The sequence below is a fragment of the Salvelinus fontinalis genome, chromosome 1 (assembly GCF_029448725.1).
Source record: "Salvelinus fontinalis isolate EN_2023a chromosome 1, ASM2944872v1, whole genome shotgun sequence".
In the NCBI taxonomy this organism is placed as follows: Eukaryota; Metazoa; Chordata; class Actinopteri; order Salmoniformes; family Salmonidae; genus Salvelinus; species Salvelinus fontinalis.
The window spans coordinates 45,835,472-45,853,098 of NC_074665.1; the positions used below are offsets into that span (position 1 = coordinate 45,835,472).

The window sequence follows — 17,627 nt, forward strand, 5'->3', positions numbered from 1 at the left end:
TGTGGATTGAATAGAGCCCTTACACTTATTGCTACCTTAAGTCAGGTGATATCAACGAACTCCTCTCTCTCCCTTTTCTCTGCATGTTGGAAATAGCGCTACGGAACATGAAAGCTGTTATGAGCTAAAGCCCATTCACTTACTGTACAGCATCTATTACTAAATTGAGTACAAGTTCTTCTTAAGAAAAGTATGCATCATGTTCACATCAGTTATAGTACTAGCTAAATCCTCTTTGCACAGCTGGACCTGTATGAGTCAGAAACAAAATGAGACCTCAGACAATTTAATTTCATAATAAGACAAGGCCGATTAGGCTCACGTGATAACATCCTTTTTTAGATTTAAGTTCATTCCTCATAGACATCAGGAGAGTATGACACATTAGTGCAACTCTGATCAAAACAAAAGTTTACTGAACAACAATAAACAAATGTACAGATTATTTTTTCCATCTTAAAATGGTACAAGGCCATGACCATACTCACAATGTGTTATATGTACCTGTAGAATATATTCTTTATGGGTAACACATTATTAAATGGGTATACATGAGAATTTACTGTATGGCATTATTTAACCTTTATTTAACTAGGCAAATCAGTTAAGAACAAATGCTTAATTACAATGACGGCCTAGGATCTGCATTTGTTCAGGGGTAGAACGACAGATTTGTACCTTGTCAGCTCGGGGATTGACTACAATCCACACTTTGGTTTTGGTAGAAAAGTCACACCAAGAAACGCTTATGTTAGCATTTTCAAACTAAAACATTATTTTGATCAGCATAAAGTGTCTGAAGTTTCACATCACAACGATATGACTGTTTTGGAATAAAATGGTCAGTGTACTAAACATTAATAGACTGACCAGGTGAATCCAGGTGAAAGCTATGATCCCTTATTGATGTCACTTGTTAAACCCCCCCGCCCCTCCACATGCACCGAGCAGTCAAAGTTTAAGCACCACCTTCGCCCAATCCTGGTACATCCAAATAATCAGTGACGAAAACCCAAACAAAGGATCTACCGCTGCTCCTTATCCTGTGCATTCCATCCCGTCAACTGATTCTTCGGGTTTAGGCGCAGAATCTGTCCAGGAGAGATTAAGATCAGTCCATAGACCGCTTAGGATATTTGAGGTCATAATTTCGCTGAACAATCCTATTACGTTTAAATGAAAGAGTTACAACTGTTAAAAAGGCCCAGTAAAGGTGGTGCCAAACAAAGTCATGTGTGAAAATAGTCTGCAGTTGAAAGACTGAAGCCCTCAAAGCGTTTAAAGGTTATACATGTAACATTTCTACCTGCAAATCAGACATGTAACATTTGTACATCAATTACATTTCAGTAGTAATGAAGGAATAAAAATCTACGAGGGAAAAACTGGGAGGTCCGGCTAGCTGTTGTGTGTAGGCTACATCTTTTTACGATTCGTTTGCATTCGCGAGGTTGACAACATCAGTAAAACATTCACATTACAACTCTTCGTCAAGTCCTTGCAGCAAAAAATGACAGAGTAATTCAAATGTTTAATTCACATGACATCAAAATGACGGTCTCTGCACTTGTTTGGAAAGAAATCATTGAGTTTTATAGATCAGACTCACCAGTCGTCTGTGCTGAGACCTCGCTTCTCAGTCTGTCTACTTCGATCTTCAGATCACGTACCTGTTGTTCTGAGATGACAAAGGACATGCAAATTCTGTTAGGCAAAAACGCAAAGCAGCTGTGGTGATACTACATGTATGATAGTTACATCTCCTCATACTGTACTATCAAAATGATTCTGTAATAGTGGTTATGATTAATTAATAATTATGTGATTATTAAAATCTGTCTCACCAAGTTTTTCGTTTTTATTGTTTGTAACCTCCGTTTGTCTGTCACTTTGCTTTATCTGATTCTCCTTCTCTTCTAGTTGTTTTTTGTTCACTTTTAACATATCTTCTTGTGTTCTGTTTAGTTCATCTATCTGCTTTAGTAGTTTGTCCTTATGTACACATTGCTGACATTTTTGTTCCCGTTGTTCTTTTTTCAGTGGATCCACTTGCTTCTTACTCTTCTTCCGCTCAAAGCAAATTTCTGTGAAGCTCTTCTTCTGTTGTTTTGTGGCATCAAATACAGTCAAAAACAAACATTAAACTAGCAATCATTATTCTAAGACTATCAGACCCTGATTAATAAAACATTTAAGTGAAATCTGTGTTTCTCCATATTTGTATACCGTATAGGTGATATGACACATTTGAATGGGTCAATAAAAAAAACATTACAAAAGTATGCATGGGGAGTATGAGAGAAATGTACCACTAGTACATGTAGGTTGTTGGTAGGGTGAATTACCTTTGGCTGTATCTTCAGATGGCTCCAAATCGTACCGACTGCTTCTTTATTGCGAGGACAGTCCAGTAGTCCCTGGTTCTCATGGAACAAACAGTCCACTGTTAGAATATCATCTCTGGTCACCAGTCTGCTACTGTCAGGTACTGTGTAGTCTGGGTTGAAGGTATGATGCAACACCACCAAAACAACACGTTTAGCAGCTGTATAGAGAGTGACAAAATAATGTTCAGCATTTAACAAATAAAGCTTTCAGATAATTAGCATATTGCTAGATACATAGGTCAACACTGACATGGATTTGATATATAACATTTCAGATATACAGTATATGTCAATAACTTTGCTTCGTTACTTGGGATCTTCTGCATTGCTGCTTCAATATCAGTCCCAGCACGACTGACGATAGGACAGAAAGTTATGATGACATCACTCTTCTCCGGGGTCATCACTTCAGTAAAGTCTTGTTGCATGGTGAGTTGCTTCAAAAAGTCCTTATGAGAATCCAAGGTATTGCCACTGACAACAGTGAAGAATGTTCTTATCCTTGGATTACCTGCAAGAGGATATTAAAGAGGGAACCTTTACTGTTAATTCTGTGACCTTAATCATTAGTGCAGCTGCCTTATGTAAAAAAAGGTGGTGTATCAGCTCGGCTACTTTTTGTAACAGCTTACAACTTTATAACTGACGTATTTTGATGAAATGTCAGACCAGTACATCTAAGCAAGAAAAACAACCAATGCCATCTGAGAAAGTAACATGTTGACTTACTATGAACACTGGACTCTGCCATTTTGCCTGCATAAAAAAAAAAGGTTTGAAACCATTATTACAGACATCATTAGGTTACTGATAAGACAATTTCCAATCCCAATGATAATAACTAACAATCCCGAGGTTTGTAAGACCATGGGTATAATAATAATTAGTCAAAGACTCAGCTTATACAAAAGGTTAGTACAGTTTATTCAGAGAACGTTCTAAAGTCAAGAATACAAAACAATACATTTTATACTGACTTCTCACGCCCACACATACACACAAACAGACGCACACACATACAGACGCACACACATGTCCTGCTACCCAGCCGACAGAGATTAGTGACCTTGTCCTTGAGACGTACTCCCCGTTCTCTCCCAAATCTCTAGTCAGGTCGGCACCAAGCTCAGACAGTCTGTGTTTATAATACCATACAGACATATTGTCGTTACCCTAATTCTGACGAGGACTACACATTTATTGATTATGATTTTATACATTCTAATCACTTCCATACAATTATATGTTTATGGGAAGAATATTCTAATCATTCAATTAACAGATCATTTCCACTTATCAGTTATTTTATTTATTATATTTTATTATTATATTTTCCCCTTCCAAGTAAAACACGTCTATTGAAATTGGAATGTTGTGTTTATTTTTGGAAATTGAAAGTAAGACTTCTTGGGCTCTATGTTACGCATTGCTCATTTGCAATTTCGACCTGTTAAAGCTGGCACTCTTCTGTTTTCAAACCTTAGCACCAGAATTGGTCATTTACCTGTCTTATATGAACTCGCTTGCGCTGAGGTGTAAGTGGTGGCAATATCTGAGGTGTGTTGTTAAAAATGTGCGCCAAAGTGCCAATTTCAGGCAGCGCTGGTGGGATATTTAAGACCAACCAAAACCTGGTCTCTTAGAAGCAACGTGTTTGCTATTATGGCGTGGATTTTGACAGCGGAAGCGCAGCCTATCCAGCTGTGACGTACAGTGGCCATTTGCCCATGGAACAAGAGGGATGTGCATTTTGTACCTGTAAACCTCTTATTTAGAAACCTAAAAAAACGAAATGTTTTTAATAAAACATTTATTAAAAACCAAGCATAGCCTCTCCTCCTCTCAATGAAGGCTATTTCTTTTGTCCTGCCCAATGCATTCGCCAACTAGTCACGACTATCATAAAGGGTTTGGCTCATCAGTCCGCTTTAAAATAAATCTTAAAATCACCAAAGCTTTATTAGAAGATCAAGTTTGGGAGCATCCCCTTTTATCTATCTAGGAGGATATTGTACATTATTTTAGCCAGCTCCTGTTGTTATTTTGGATGTGTGTGAAAACCCCTCCATGTAGGCTATATGCTCATCATGGATTAAGAGATGATCCGGTGACACTCATATTTAGAAACAATTATGGTATTTTCCTGTAACAATTGCTTGTATTATGTTTCGTTTGTCAAGAAGCCGATCCATAAAAGGTTTCTAAAATGGTGTACTCATGAGGCTTTTGTATTATTCCCAATTCACACACTGTAGTTCGTCCTTCAGTGCAGGATACTCTATTCGGCTTGTATCCATTCCCCATTTCCAAAGAGCGCCTCTTTTCCGGCTACAAAAGACACATTCCTCCAAATATATTCAAAATATTCCGTCCTATAACACCAAATCATTGGTAGGCCTAGGCTATATCTAGTGCATTCAGATGCTAACTACCTTTAGCGCCTATTGATGATAGAATCTTCTGGGTCGGGTGAGTTTTGTTAAAGGACTGGTTGCATGATATATATTCCACAAATCTAATGTAGATTGCTGATATTCCATCTAAAGGAGTGTACAAAAAACACAGACTGATCAAGTGATGCAGGAGAAAGCTATAATCCCTTACTGATCCCACCTGTTAAATCCACTTCAGTCAGTGTAGATTAAGCGGAGGAGACAGGTTCAAATCAGGATTGTTAAGCCTTGAGACATGGATCGTGAGCTAGGGTTTTACTAACATGATTGCGGTGGCTGGAGCAAGGTCGTAAGTGTTCAGTTGAGCAGGTGTGGTCGTGAAGGAAACAATGAGAGGTCAGAGATAGCCAGACTTGTAAATTGAGCTAAGGAACAGCAGGTTGGGTTTTGGAGAAACACCATCAGTGCGTGCTCTGCAAGCAATGCAGCGGATGAAGACGCGGCAAGAGCGTGGTGAACTGAGATAGATGTGATTATAGACAGTGAGGAAGGAGAAGCGCAGAATGTAGTGCAAAGATGTGTTGAGGAAGAATGGTGTCAGACATGATAAAGAAGAATCTGTACCAATAGGAGTGACATTTGTGGAGAAAGTGGACCTTTGCCTTTTGGTGGATCCATTTGTGGTTTCAGGGTGGGTGAAAAAGGAGTTGAGGGCAGTTGAATCAGTGAAGGTAACCTGTGGTGGACTTGTTATATTTGTTTGTTTTTCTTCTGACCAGAGGGAGCAGGCACTCAGCATCACGCAACCTGGGTCAAGATCTGTTTCTTGATTTGCTTTTAGGAACAGGGCACCATTAAATTATTTCTGAGGTAGGGTTAAGTGTGGAGGTGGAGCAATTGAAGTTGAAAATTACTGGTGTTTGTGACGCCCGTCGTTTGGTGCGACGCAGAACCGGTGGGGAGCATGGTAAAACAGTGGGGTCATTGTCAGTCCTTTTGAATTTTGATTCAGTGTCTCTACCAGACAAAGTCATGTTAGGATATATCCGTTATCCTCTTTGGGAAAGGCATACCGCTAGCGCCCGGCCTTGACAACATCCGGTAAAATTGCAGAGTGCGAAATTCAAAAATACAACATTCGTATTATTAAACATTCATGAAAATACAAGTGTTATACATTGGTTAAAAGCTTAACTTCTTGTTAATCCAGCCGCTTTGTCAGATTTCAAAAAGGCTTTACGGTGAAAGTACACCATGCAATTATCTGAGGACAGCGCCCCTCGTACAAAAGCATTAAAAACATTTTCCAACCAGGCAGAGGCGTAACGAAAGTCAGAAATAGCAATAAAATAAATCACTTACCTTTGAAGATCTTCCTCTGTTGGCAATCCAAAATGTTTATTTTTGATTTTATTTCACCTTTATTTAACCAGGTAAGCTAGTTGAGAACAAGTTCTCATTTACAACTGCGACCTGGCCAAGATAAAGCAAAGCAGTGTGACACAGACAACAACACAGAGTTACACATGGAATAAACAAGCTAATAACACAAACAAGTCAATGACACAGTAGGAAAAAAATTAAGTCTATATACAATGTGTGCAAAAGGCATGAGGTAGGCAATAAATAGGCCAAAGGAGTGAATAATTACAATTTAGCAGATTAACACTGGAGTGATAAATGAGCAGATGATGATGTGCAAGTAGAGATGCTGGTGTGCAAAAGAGCAGAAAAGTAAATAAAAACAGCATGGGGATGAGGTAGGTAGATTGGGTGGGCTATTTACAGATGGACTATGTACAGCTGCAGCGATCGGTTAGCTGATCAGATAGCTGATGTTTAAAATTGGTGAGGGAAATAAAAGTCTCCAACTTCAGCGATTCTTGCAATTCTTTCCAGTCACTGGCAGCAGAGAACTGGAAGGAAAGGCAGCCAAATGAGGTGTTGGCTTTGGGGATGATCAGTGAGATATACCTGCTGGAACGTGTGCTACATGTGGGTGTTGTTATCGTGACCAGTTAACTGAGATAAGGCGGAGCTTTACCTAGTATAGACTTATAGATGACCTAGAGCCAGTGGGTCTGGCGACGAATATGTAGCGAGGGCCAGCCATACAGGTCGCAGTGGTGGGTGGTATAAGGTGATTTGGTAACAAAACGGATGGCACTGTGATAGACTGCATTCAGTTTGCTGAGTAGAGTATTGGAAGCTATTTTGTAGATGACATCGCCGAAGTCGAGGATCGGTATAGTCAGTTTTAATAGGGTAAGTTTGTCGGCGTGAGTGAAGGAGGCTTTGTTGCGAAATAGAAAGCCGATTCTAGATTTAATTTTGGATTGGAGATGTTTAATATGAGTCTGGAAGGAGAGTTTACAGTCTAACCAGACACCTAGGTATTTATAGTTGTCCACATATTCTAGGTCGGAACCGTCCAGGGTGGTGATGCTAGTCGGGCGGGCGGGTGCGGGCAGCGAACGGTTGAAAAGCATGCATTTGGTTTTACTAGCGTTTAAGAGCAGTTGGAGACCACGGAAGGAGTGTTGTATGGCATTGAAGCTCGTTTGCAGGTTAGTTAGCACAGTGTCCAAGGAAGGGCCCTAAGTATACAGAATGGTGTCGTCTGCGTAGAGGTGGATCAGGGAATCGCCCGCAGCAAGAGCGACATCATTGATATATAGAGAGAAAAGAGTCGGCCCGAGAATTGAACCCTGTGGTACCCCCATAGAGACTGCCAGAGGTCCGGACAACAGGCCCTCCGATTTGACACACTGAACTCTGTCTGCAAAGTAGTTGGTGAACCAGGCGAGGCAGTCATTAGAAAAACCAAGGCTATTGAGTCTGCCGATAAGAATACGGTGATTAACAGAGTCGAAAGCCTTGGCCAGGTCGATGAAGACGGCTGCACAGTACTGTCTTTTATCGATGGCGGTTATGATATCGTTTAATACCTTGAGCGTGGCTGAGGTGCACTCGTGACCGGCTCGGAAACCGGATTGCACAGCGGAGAAGGTACGGTGGGATTCGAAATGGTTAGTGATCTGTTTATTAACTTGTCTTTCAAAGACTTTAGATAGGCAGGGCAGGATGGATATATGTCTATAACAGTTTGGGTCTAGGGTGTCACCCCCTTTGAAGAGGGGGATGACCGCGGCAGCTTTCCAATCTTTAGGAATCTCGGACGATACGAAAGAGAGGTTGAACAGGCTGGTAATAGGGGTTGCAACAATGGCGGTGGATAGTTTTAGAAAGAGAGGGTCCAGATTGTCTAACCCAGCTGATTTGTACGGGTCCAGGTTTTGCAGCTCTTTCAGAACATCTGCTATCTGGATTTGGGTGAAGGAGAAGCTGGGGAGGCTTGGGCGAGTAGCTGCGGGGGGGGGGGTGGGTGGAGCTGTTGGCCGGGGTTGGAGTAGCCAGGAGGAAGGCATGGCCAGCCGTTGAGAAATGCTTATTGAAATATTTGATTATCATGGATTTATCGGTGGTGACCGTGTTACCTAGCCTCAGTGCAGTGGGCACCTGGGAGGAGGTGCTCTTGTTCTCCATGGACTTTAGTGTCCCAAAACTTTTGGAGTTACAGGATGCAAATTTCTGCTTGAAAAAGCTAGCCTTTGCTTTCCTGACTGACTGCGTGTGTTGGTTCCTGACTTCTCTGAACAGTTGCATATTGTGGGGAACAGTTGCGGGGAACAGTTGCATATTCACCTCTTGGTGATGTCATTCAGAAACACACTGTCAAATTTCACTGAAATGTCGGACGACACACAGCTGTACATTTCGATGAAACATGGAGAAGCCCCAAAATTGCCTTGCCTGGAAGCCTGTGTTTCATACATGGTGGCAAATGTTTTACTTTTAAACTCAGACAAAACTGAGAGAGAGATCTGCTGTTGGTTCTTACAATTAATCTTGATGATTGTACAGTCATCTCAAATAAAACTGTGAAGGACCTCTCTTTTGATGAACATATCAAAATAAAATATTTCAAGGACAGCTTTTTTCCATTTTTGTAACATTGCAAAGATCAGAAACGTTTTGCCCAAAAATTATGCAGAAAAGCTATTCCATTCTTTGTCACTTCTAGATTAGACTACTGCAATGCTCTACTATCTGGCTACCTGGATAAATCACTAAATAAACTTCAGTTAGTGCTAAACATGGCTGCTAGAATCTTGACTAGAACCCAAAAATGTGATCATATTACTCCAGTGCATGCCTCCCTACACTGGCTTCCTGTTAAGGCTAGGGCTGATTTCAAGGTTTTACTGCTAACCTACAAAGCATTACATGGGCTTACTCCTACCTAGCTCTCCGATTTGGTCCTGCCATACATACAGTTGAAGTCGGAAGTTAACATACACTTAGGTTGGAGTCATCAAAACTCGTTTTTCAACCACTCCACAAATTTCTTGTTAACAAACTATAGTTTTGGCAAGTTAGTTAGGACATCTACTTTGTGCATGACACAAGTAATTTTTCCAATAATTGTTTACAGATTATTTCACTTACAATTCACTGTATCACAATTCCAGTGGGTCAGAAGTTTACATACACTAAGTTGACTGTGCATTTAAACAGATTGGAAAATTCCAGAAAATTATGTAATGGCTTTAGAAGCTTCTGACATCATTTGAGTCAATTGGAGGTGTACCTGTGGATGTATTTCAAGGCCTACATTCAAACTCAGTGCCTCTTTGCTTGACATCATGGGAAAATTAAAAATTAAAAAGTATAATTATAATAATTATATTTACAAACATACAATAAATAAGTCATAATAAAGAGTAAAATAAAAAATAATAATAATGAGACATTGGATCATATGGTCACCTGCCGTAAGCTACATACTATACATTACGTGTGAAACATTATATAAGGATTATATAGAGATTCAATCAATGTGATGTGAGGGGAGATTCTCCATATAGTCAATAAAAGGTTGCCAAATTCTGTAAAATGTGTCTAACTTATTCCTCAAGCAGTAAGTGATTTTCTCCAGTGGGATACAACTATTAACTTCCGATAGCCACACTGCAACTGGCAGGGAGGAATCCGATTTCCATTTCAAGGCATTACATTTCTTGGCAATCGCTAGCAATATTTCTGTTAGCTTTATAGTATGGCTTTGCCTAAGATTGGAGTTAGTAAATTTACCCAGGAGACAGACCTCCGGGTCTAAAGGGAATGCAACCCCGTGAATTGAGGATATGGTATCGCATACCCCCTGCCAGAAACCGTGTAGTTTTGACCACTGCCAAGTGGAATGGAGGAATGTTCCTTCATCTGAGCCACATCTAAAACATAGGGAGGAGATACCAGGGTTGAACTTGTGCAGTCTAGATGGGGTGATATAGAGCTGATGGAGGAAATTAAACTGGATCAGTCTGTATCTGGAGTTCAATGTGGATGTAACACCATCCCTGCATAGGTCACTCCATAGACCCTCCATAGACCCTCCATAGACCCTTTTTCCCATCTAAGTTGGGGTTTATCTAGCTCAGGCAGTGTTAGTCCTAATATATGAGCATCGTAAACACGGGAAATGGTCTTGAACAGTGGTTGGTCAGCGTGGCAGAGTTGTTCAACAGGTGACATCTTAGGTAGGTTCCATTGTCCCTTGAGAGTCACCCTAATAAAGTTGCGTGGTTGTAGGTAGCTAACTCTGGAGGGAAGCCATCCTCCACTGGAGATTTATTAGAAGGTAAGGATTTAATGGCCTCCAGCAATTCAGGAACTGAGAAGTGTTCACTCAGGCGCTCTCTGTCTTCCTCTGACAGGCATGGGAGGTTGAGAGAGGAGAGAAATGAGTTGATCTCTGATAGATCATCGCTTGAATGGGAAGTGTAGAGGTCTTCGTAGTATTTCTTAAAAGTATCATTAATTTCAGTAGGGTCGAAAGATATCTCATTAGTAAGAGTTTCTATAGCATTAATTGTCCTCTTACTTTCCTCTGCTTTCAGTTGCCATGCCAATACTTTGTGAGCTTTCTCTCCAAGCTCGTAATAACGCTGTTTTGATTTAGTGATGGCCCTCTCAGCTTGATATGTGTTCAGAATATTATATTTCAGTTTTTTATTTACCAAAAGCCTGTATAGATCTTTAGTCGGGCCTCTTTGGTAGGTTCTCTCTAGCTCGGAGATTTCAGGTTCAAGGGCATTCAGTTCCGCACCGTGTTTTCTCTTCAACCCTTTAGTATAGGACATGATCTGTCCCCTCAGATAGGCTTTCAATGTGTCCCAAAGAATGAAACTGTCGGGAGCAGAGGGTTTGTTTGTCAAAGTAAAAAATATTGATCTGCTCTTTGATGAATGCACAAAATTCAGGTTGCTTTAGGAGTGTAGAATTTAGTCTCCATCTACCTTGGTAGGAATGGAGATTGATAATACCAGAGGAGAATGGTATATAAGCAATCTGGGGAGATACTCGATATCTAACACTCTATGAAACAGTTAGGTCGATAGTAAAAAGTTATCTATGCGTGTGTGTGTGTTGTGTGGGTGTTATTAAAGAGAGTAGTCCCTATCCTGTGGGTGCAACTATCTCCAGATGTCAGGTAAATTGAGATCTTTCATGAATGACATGGTGAGCTTGCCGGCTTTGGTAAGAAGTGAGGGTTTATCAGAGGACCTTTCAAGAACTGTATCTAAACAAAAATGTGAATCTCCTCCAACCAGTAGCCATCCTGGTGGTGCTTGAGCAACCTGAATGAAGACATTCTGAATAAACATATGGTCATCGAAGTTAGGAGCATAAATATTCAATAGGGTCCAAAACTCCGAAAACATATGCCCCTGCACCAAAACAAACCTGCCCGAGGGATCAGAGATGGTGTTGTTGACGCAGTTGCAGTTCCTCTTGCTGTGGAGTTAAAAGAGGACGCAAAAACTTGTCCTACCCATTCCCTCTTCAATTTCTTGTGTTCGCTGGCTGTAAGATGTGTTTCTTGTAAAAACACAACGTCAGCCTTTAATTTCTTACGGTATGTATAGACTATTTTCCATCTTTTTTCTTTTCACCCTCCTTTTTCTCCCCAATTTCATGGTATCCAATTGTTAGTAGTTACTGTCTTGTCTCATCGCTACAACTCCCGTACGGGCTCGGGAAAGATGAAGGTCAAGAGCCATGCGTCCCCCGAAACACAACCCAACCAAGCCGCACTGCTTCTTTAACACAGCGCGCCTCCAACCCGGAAGCCAGCCGCACCAATGTGTCGGAGGAAACACCGTGCACCTGGCCCCCTTTGCTAGCGCGCACTGCGCCCAGCCCGCCACGGGAGTCGCTAGTGCGCGATGAGACAAGGATATCCCTACCGGCCAAACCCTCCCTAACCCGGACGACGCTAGGCCAATTGTGCGTCACCCCATGGACTTCCCGGTTGCGGCCGGCTGCAACAGAGCCTGAGCTCAAACCCAGAGTCTCTGGTGGCACAGCTAGCACTGCGATGCAGTGCCTTAGACCACTGCGCCACCCGGGAGGCCCAGACTATTTTCCTTTAAATCGGGCTGTTAAGACATTTTACGTTGAATGTGACATATTTTAGTGGATTAAGCATAGGTTGGGTTTCAAATATGTAACCGAATGGAAATCTCTCATATGTAAATAGTCAGGAAATGTTTCAACTTTAGATAAAAACACAGAAGTGACCTATGTGTCTCTTTAGGAAGGAAACAACAATAAACATAGAAAAAAAACAGAAACCCCACCCACCTCGATTGTCAGACTAAAACAACAATCCCAACAATCAAACATGAATACACTTGTAGAGATACGTTGTTGCTGGCAGGGGTTTCGGCGCTGATGTTCTGTGGGCGCGTTTGATTTCCAGTGGCTTGTTGAGGTTGATTATCCCTAGGACATCTGGGAGCCATTGAGTGAAGAAACGGACTGGGTCACAGCCCTCGCTGTCCTCTTTCAATCCCACCACACGGATATTACTACGTCTGCTCTGGTTCTGCATCTGGTCTACCTTGTTTTTGAGGTAGGCATTGTCCTTCTGCAGTTATATCAGAACCTGGTCATGTCAAGTGATGGTATCTTCAACTGTGTTAATGCGCAACTCAACCTCAGTCGTTCTTAAAAGGAGATCATTCATGGAGGCTTTCAGGTCGTCAATGGAAGAATGGAGTTCAGACGATTTCTTGTCAATTTTCAGAGAAAGACCTTTGTTACCATCCTGAATTTCCTGGAGGAGAGTAGTCAGCATGTCGGCAGGCTCGCAAGAGGCAATCTTGGGAATCAACAACGTTTTGGTTGTCCTTCTTGCCTCTCGGTCGGAGGTCCATGGCTCTTTGGGAAGGTTAGTACTTGACAATTTATCAGCCGATGTTAGAATATTGTTTCAACGTTGTTATTTAGGTAATAATGAAATAACTTTGAAGAGCTCGGTTTGTCAACGTCTGCTCAGCTCCGCGGCATCACGTGCTCCCCGAACTGCCTGATCTTTATTAGCCGATATAGCTTGCAGGATGTTAGTTAGCCATTATACCTGGATTTACTGCTGCCATAATTACTCTTCAGGCTAGCATGTGGCTAGCCATAGGTACGATCAGCCAACGACAGAGTTTTAGCAAATTTGGTTATAGACATTCAATGTCTACTAAAATGGTAAAGGTTTATCTTGACTTTGTGTAAAAGTATGAGAAATGCTGAACTGCTAATAAGTGATGCGTTTCAGGCTTGCTAGTGGTTAGCCAGTAGGTGCAAGCCAGCAGGGGTGTAAAAGGGGCTATGCTAAAAGCTGTATAAGTGTTTGTTTTTTTAGGCCATGGAGAATAAATAAATTGCAGGATATGGTCAGATGATGGCTTCATTCAAAGTGCCAAAATATTTTTCAAAAAACATTAGGACTCAGTATGATGTGGGTCTTCAATCTTATGTGGACAGTGGCTTCACTCCTGTTTGTGTAGTGCTCCTCTTAACTTCACTTTTCCGAACGCTAATTCTCCCAAAATACAAATGTAAAGTGATATGTCATATTGGGACTTTTAGTTGGAAGGATGAAACAAATCAGAATGTTAACAGCAACCTTATTCTGCAATCTTCCCTTTAAGATCCCCAACACCTGCTCTAAATGTTAATGTGCATTGTTTTCAGTATAGTTTTGCAAACATATGTCATATCAGCGACAAAAAATAAAAAGGTTATATTACTACCCACCTTTTATAGGGTTAGGTTCAGGGTTCCCACGCGGCCATATTTCCATGTTACAGCACTTGTTTACGGAAAACAGACGAAAGACGGACTACCTTTGCTAATTAGCTATATGGGTCTCCGAACACCTGTGTGTAAACGGAAGACGGATGCCACAAATGTGTTTTCACTGAAAAATACTGGTCGGCTGCAACTGCATTAAAACGAGTTAAAACAGTGTACAATAAGTGTATATTTTGTATTTGTGAAATTATTTTGATGTGATATGAAAATAGAGGGCTTTGTTTCTGGACCCTTACCGCAATTGAGAATCGATTCATGTCTAGATGGAGTATTGGATTGTTTTGGCTGTAAGATCCTTGGACTATAAGGAGAAACATTCGGCTCATTTAATCCATTATTGGGCTAGGCTATATCTTGCTTATTGAGAACATGCCTCACACATAAAATCTAAATATTACGTGCTCCTAACCAACTACTATTTTATATTTTTTCGTTTTATTTGTAACTTTTTTAAAAATACGTATTTTTGTATATAATGTTGCTGCTCCCGTCTCTTATCACCAAAAATAACTTCTGGAGATCAGAACCGCCATCATTTGCATGACGAAAATACAGGGGGAAAAGGGGCGGAGTTCGGGCTACCTTTTGAGAATTCGTAGGTGAGTAAGTAAACCCCCACTGCCATCCATTCTATTGGCCAGTGTGCAATCATTGGAAAACAAAATGGATGATCTACGATCAAGATTATCCTACCAACGGGACATTAAAAACTGTAATATCTTATGTTTCACCGAGTCATGGCTGAACGACGACACGGATAATATAGAGCTGGCGGGATTTTCCATGCATCCGCAGACAGAGAAGCTACGTCTGGTAAGACAAGGGGCGGGAGTGTGTGTCTATTTGTCAACAACAGCTGGCGCGCGATGTCTGATATTAAAGAAGTCTCGAGGTATTGCTCGCCTGAGGTAGAGTACCTTATGATAAGTTGTAGACCACAATATCTACCAAGAGAGTTCTCATCTATATTATTCGTAGCCCTCTATTTACCACCACAAACCGATGCTGGCACTAAGACAACACTCAACCAGCTGTATAAGGCCATAAGCAAACATGCCAAGAGTGTGCAAAGCTGTCATCAAGGCAAAGGGTGGTTACTTTGAAGAATCTCAAATATTAAATATATCTTGATTTGTTGAACACTTTTTTGGTTACTACATGATTCCATTTGTGTTGATGTCTTCACTATTATTCTACAATGTAGAGAAGAGTACAAAAAGTTTAAAACTATTGAATGAGTAGTTGTCCAAACTTTTGACTGGTACTGTACATAGACATGGAATCACTAGTCACTTTAATAATGTTAACAGACTGCTTTACCCAATTCATATGTACATTACGTTCGAAAAGTATTCAGACCCCTTTTCCACATGAACATTTTTTTTCTCGTAAATCTACACACAATAAACCCATAATGACAAAGCGAAAAAAGTGTCCATAGAGCTCCAAGACACGATTGTGTCGAGGCACAGATATGGGGAAGGGTACCAAAATATGTCTGCAGCATTGAAGGTCCCCAAAAACAGTGGCCTCCATCATTCTTCTGACACAGCTCCAGAGTACCTCTTTGGAGATGGAAGAACCTTCCAGAAGGACAACCATCTTTGAAGCATTCCACCAATCAGGCCTTTATGGTAGAGAGGCCAGACGGAAGCCACTACTCAGTAAAAGACACATGACAGCCCCCTTGGAGATTCTCTGGTCTGGTGAAACCAAGATTGAACTCTTTAGCCTGAATGCCAAGCGTCACGTCTGGAGGAAACCTGGCATCATCCCTACTGTGAAGCATGGTGGTGGCAGCGTCATGTTGGGGGAATGTTTTTCAGCGGCAGGGACTGGGAGACTAGTCAGGATCGAGGGAAAGATGAACGGAGCAAAGTGCAGCGAGATCCTTGATGAAAACTTGCTCCAGAGCGATGAGGACCTCAGACTGGGGTGGAGGTTCACCTTCCAACAGGACAACAACTCTAAGCACACAGCCAAGACAAGGCATGAGTGGCTTTGGGACAAGTATCTGAATGTCCTCGAGTGGCCCAGCCAGAGCCCGGACTTGAACCCGATCGAACATCTCTGGAGAGACCGGAAAATAGCTGTGCAGCGATGCTCCCCAACCAACCTGACAGAGCTTGAGAGGATCTGCAGAGAAGAATGGGAGAAACTCCCCAAATACAGGTGTGCCAGGCTAAACCATAATCACTGCCAATCACTGAGGAGTGGCTTCCGTCTGGCCATTTATTAGTCTAGAAATAAATCTCTTTGCCAAAATTCGTCATCTCTCCCATGTCTTATTCGACAAGTAGTTGTTCTGAAATGTTTATTGCTTGCCTACATTTTACTCCCTCCTCTATGTTTAATATAACACACATACATTAATTATTCCTTTTGGTTGCCTATCCAGACGTGAAGTATGTTCTATAGACAGTATTTGATTGCGATGTGTGCCACAAAGTATTTGACTCTAGTGACAAAATTAAGGAAATTAGAGGGGGAGTTCAGAAAGGCCATTTTCTTGCCTGCCGAAATTCTAATTTATAGACTAATAAAAACATAAATAGCCAAACCGAAAACTGCAGACATTACTAGTGCCTCTCCCGCGACCAAACCGCCATAAAAAAATTAATAAATTAAAAGCAGCCTAACATGAACATTGACAGCTGCCTTGAAGGACAAATAAAAAATGGTTTCTGCTACTAAGATCAGTGAAATGTAGGCTAAGCTGAAAACGGAGTGAAGAGCAGAAATCTCAACTAGCAAGCAATGAAGATTTGAGTGTGGTGAGCGTACACGCGAAGGGCAGGGGGGGGGGGGGGGTTAGGCACAACACCGGTTTTCGGTTCAGGTATGTGAGATGTAATGTACACCCCAATTAGATGGATCGAAATCCTCATTATTTCGGTTAATGATTTTCAATTTGAGCGTCATTATTTCTATATAGCCTACACTTACTCGTTCAGAACTACTAACGCGAGTGGGACGTTAGGCTTCGTGACAATGACAAGAGCATCTGCGCTAAGATTTACCATTGCGTTAGGTTTGTTAAAATAGAGCCCCTTACCTTTAATGGTCTTCCACTTCAGATTTGTATTTATATTTACCCAGGAAAGTCAGTAGCTGATCAAAATGGCTGATTTATATCTGCATCAATGTATGACAGTCATAAAAAACAACTATCCCTTCATTAAACAATATCTAAACCACCATCATCCGAGGACCGAAACACTTTTACTTTCGCTTTTCCTCAGGCGAAACTGGTTCTTGTGCTTATGGGGTGGGGGTGGGGGTGTGTGGGGGGGGGGGGGGGGGGGTAGGCACAACATCGGTTTTCGGTTCAGGTATGTGAGATGTAATGTACACCCCAATTAGATGGATCGAAATCCTCATTATTTCGGTTAATGATTTTCAATTTGAGCGTCATTATTTCTATATAGCCTACACTTACTCGTTCAGAACTACTAACGCGAGTGGGACGTTAGGCTTCGTGACAATGACAAGAGCATCTGCGCTAAGATTTACCATTGCGTTAGGTTTGTTAAAATAGAGCCCCTTACCTTTAATGGTCTTCCACTTCAGATTTGTATTTATATTTACCCAGGAAAGTCAGTAGCTGATCAAAATGGCTGATTTATATCTGCAT

The 17,627-nt window shown here is 41.3% G+C and overlaps 1 protein-coding gene across 2 annotated transcripts; it reads right to left on the bottom strand.

Annotated features, from left to right (window-relative positions):
* Nucleotides 1–270: 270 nt before the first annotated feature.
* On the bottom strand, nucleotides 271–17,253 carry LOC129855658 (uncharacterized). Of its 2 annotated transcripts, none has more exons than XM_055923563.1 (7): nucleotides 17,049–17,253; nucleotides 3,117–3,143; nucleotides 2,698–2,898; nucleotides 2,346–2,497; nucleotides 1,845–2,100; nucleotides 1,610–1,678; nucleotides 271–1,091 (listed from the first exon to the last, which is right to left on the bottom strand). In XM_055923563.1, the coding sequence occupies exons 2-7, from the start codon at nucleotides 3,136–3,138 to the stop codon at nucleotides 1,039–1,041; spliced, it is 753 nt and encodes a 250-aa protein (XP_055779538.1). In that variant the 5' UTR covers nucleotides 3,139–3,143; nucleotides 17,049–17,253; the 3' UTR covers nucleotides 271–1,038. The 2 variants fall into 2 exon arrangements, with proteins under 2 accessions (XP_055779538.1, XP_055779531.1); XM_055923556.1 differs by having other exon boundaries at nucleotides 2,346–2,545.
* Between the last annotated feature and the right edge of the window lie 374 nt (nucleotides 17,254–17,627).

What these genes read in the sequence shown, in the direction of transcription:
- LOC129855658 (XM_055923556.1), bottom strand. Translation starts at nt 3,138, where the DNA reads ATGGCAGAGTCCAGTGTTCATA. An exon ending in ATCTGAAGATACAGCCAAAG is followed by an intron (nt 2,101 to 2,345) that starts GTAATTCACCCT and finishes ACAAAACAACAG; the next exon opens with AAGAAGAGCTTCACAGAAAT. An exon ending in CAATAAAAACGAAAAACTTG is followed by an intron (nt 1,679 to 1,844) that starts GTGAGACAGATT and finishes TTGTCATCTCAG; the next exon opens with AACAACAGGTACGTGATCTG.